At 12.3% G+C, this 1807-nt stretch overlaps 1 protein-coding gene across 1 annotated transcript; it reads right to left on the reverse strand.

Moving 5' to 3' along the window:
• Window positions 1-1750: 1750 nt before the first annotated feature.
• Window positions 1751-1807, reverse strand: PRSY57_1322200 (vacuolar ATP synthase subunit g, putative; the record flags this gene model as incomplete). Its single annotated transcript, XM_020115159.1, has 1 exon — window positions 1751-1807. A coding segment is annotated over one exon (57 nt), but the record flags the coding sequence as incomplete, so codon positions are not given.

Consider the following 1807-nt stretch of genomic DNA (forward strand, 5'->3'; position numbering starts at 1 on the left):
AGTAAATTATATGGTTTATATTTCATCTATCTTTATTTTCAAAATGTTGAAAACTTTTTTATTCTTTTCAAAAAAGGTAATTTCTTCAATTTTTTTTTTTTTATATTATTTTAAAAAAAAAAAAAAAAATTATTAAAAGCATTGAAAAAAATTTTTTTTTATTATTTTTTTTCCATCAGATGTTTATTCATTATATATATAAAATAATATATATATATATATAATTATATATATATATAATTTTTTTTTTTTATGAATATATTATATTTTATTATAATATATAATAAAATAATATATATTATATTAATGTATTTGTATAAATTAATTATCTCTAGAATATATAAAATATAAAACTTAAATATATATAATATTATATATAATATAATATAATGTTGATATGAAATTATTTTATATATATTTATTTATAGGTGCTTCGTAGTACATAAAAATAATATATATTATATATATATATATATATATATGCAGCTCTAATATAATATTTATAATATATATATATATAATATATATAATTTTTTTTGTTATATTATTTGAAAATGTATTTAAAAAAAATATAATGTTTCAGATCATAAAAATTGTAAGAACAAAATTGGGTATAATGAATAATGATATATATATATATATATATATATATTGTAGCATATACTTATTTATTTTTATGTTAAAAAAATAGGCATATAAAATGTTTTATATATATATATATAATATATATAATTTTTACACGTAATATTGTTAAGGCTTATCCCCTTCTAAAAATAACCTCTTTTATCCCTACATTTTTTTATACATACAATATATAATATATATATATATATATATATATATATATATTATATATATTTATAAAATATTTATAAAATATTTATTTTGTATATATTATTATTTCATTATATAAAAAAGAATATCTTATTATTTTATAAATAAAAATCTTTTTATCTTTAACAAAAAAAAAAAAAAAAAAAATTCTTTTCAATTTATATTTTGTTTCTTTTTATGGCATATAATATTTTCCAATATCGTTTTGTTTTTTATTTGTCATATATAAAAAAAAAAAGAGTTACAAAAAAATTGTGAACTTATGGAAAAATAGAAAATAGGAGAAAATTATTATATAAAATGGAATAAAAAATATATATGTATGTATAATATGTATGTATAATATGTATGTATAATATGTATGTATAATATTTATGTATAATATGTATGTATATATATATATAAAATAAATTATAACAAAAAAAAAAAAAAAAAAAAAATTAATAAAATGTTAATAAAGAATTAATAAAAAATTAATAAAAAAATTAATAAATGGGTTTTAATATATATATATATATATATGAAGCGGAATATAAACCTTTCTATATAAAATTATATATGATATAATCTTAAACGTATTTACATATATATATATATATATATATATTATTCTTTTAACCTTTGAATTAAAAAAAAGAAAAAAAAATGACGTAAGAAATATGAATAGGATTCAATCACATATAAATCGTTATATTGAAAAAGAAAAATAATGTCATGTATATAAATATAAATATATAATATATATTTACATTTTTTGTTATATACAAATAACCATATATGTGAACTTTTTCATATTAACTGCTGTCCACATGATATATATATATATATATATATATATTTATGTATGTATTTATATTTATATATATATTTTTTTTTCTTTAAACATTGTATTTGTTCCCTCTTTTGTTATGACTACTTAATTATTAAATGATTTTTCCATACTGTCAGGAATTGTTAAATCAACATTATATAC

The sequence above is a fragment of the Plasmodium reichenowi genome, chromosome 13 (assembly GCF_001601855.1).
Source record: "Plasmodium reichenowi strain SY57 chromosome 13, whole genome shotgun sequence".
NCBI lineage: Eukaryota > Apicomplexa > Aconoidasida > Haemosporida > Plasmodiidae > Plasmodium > Plasmodium reichenowi.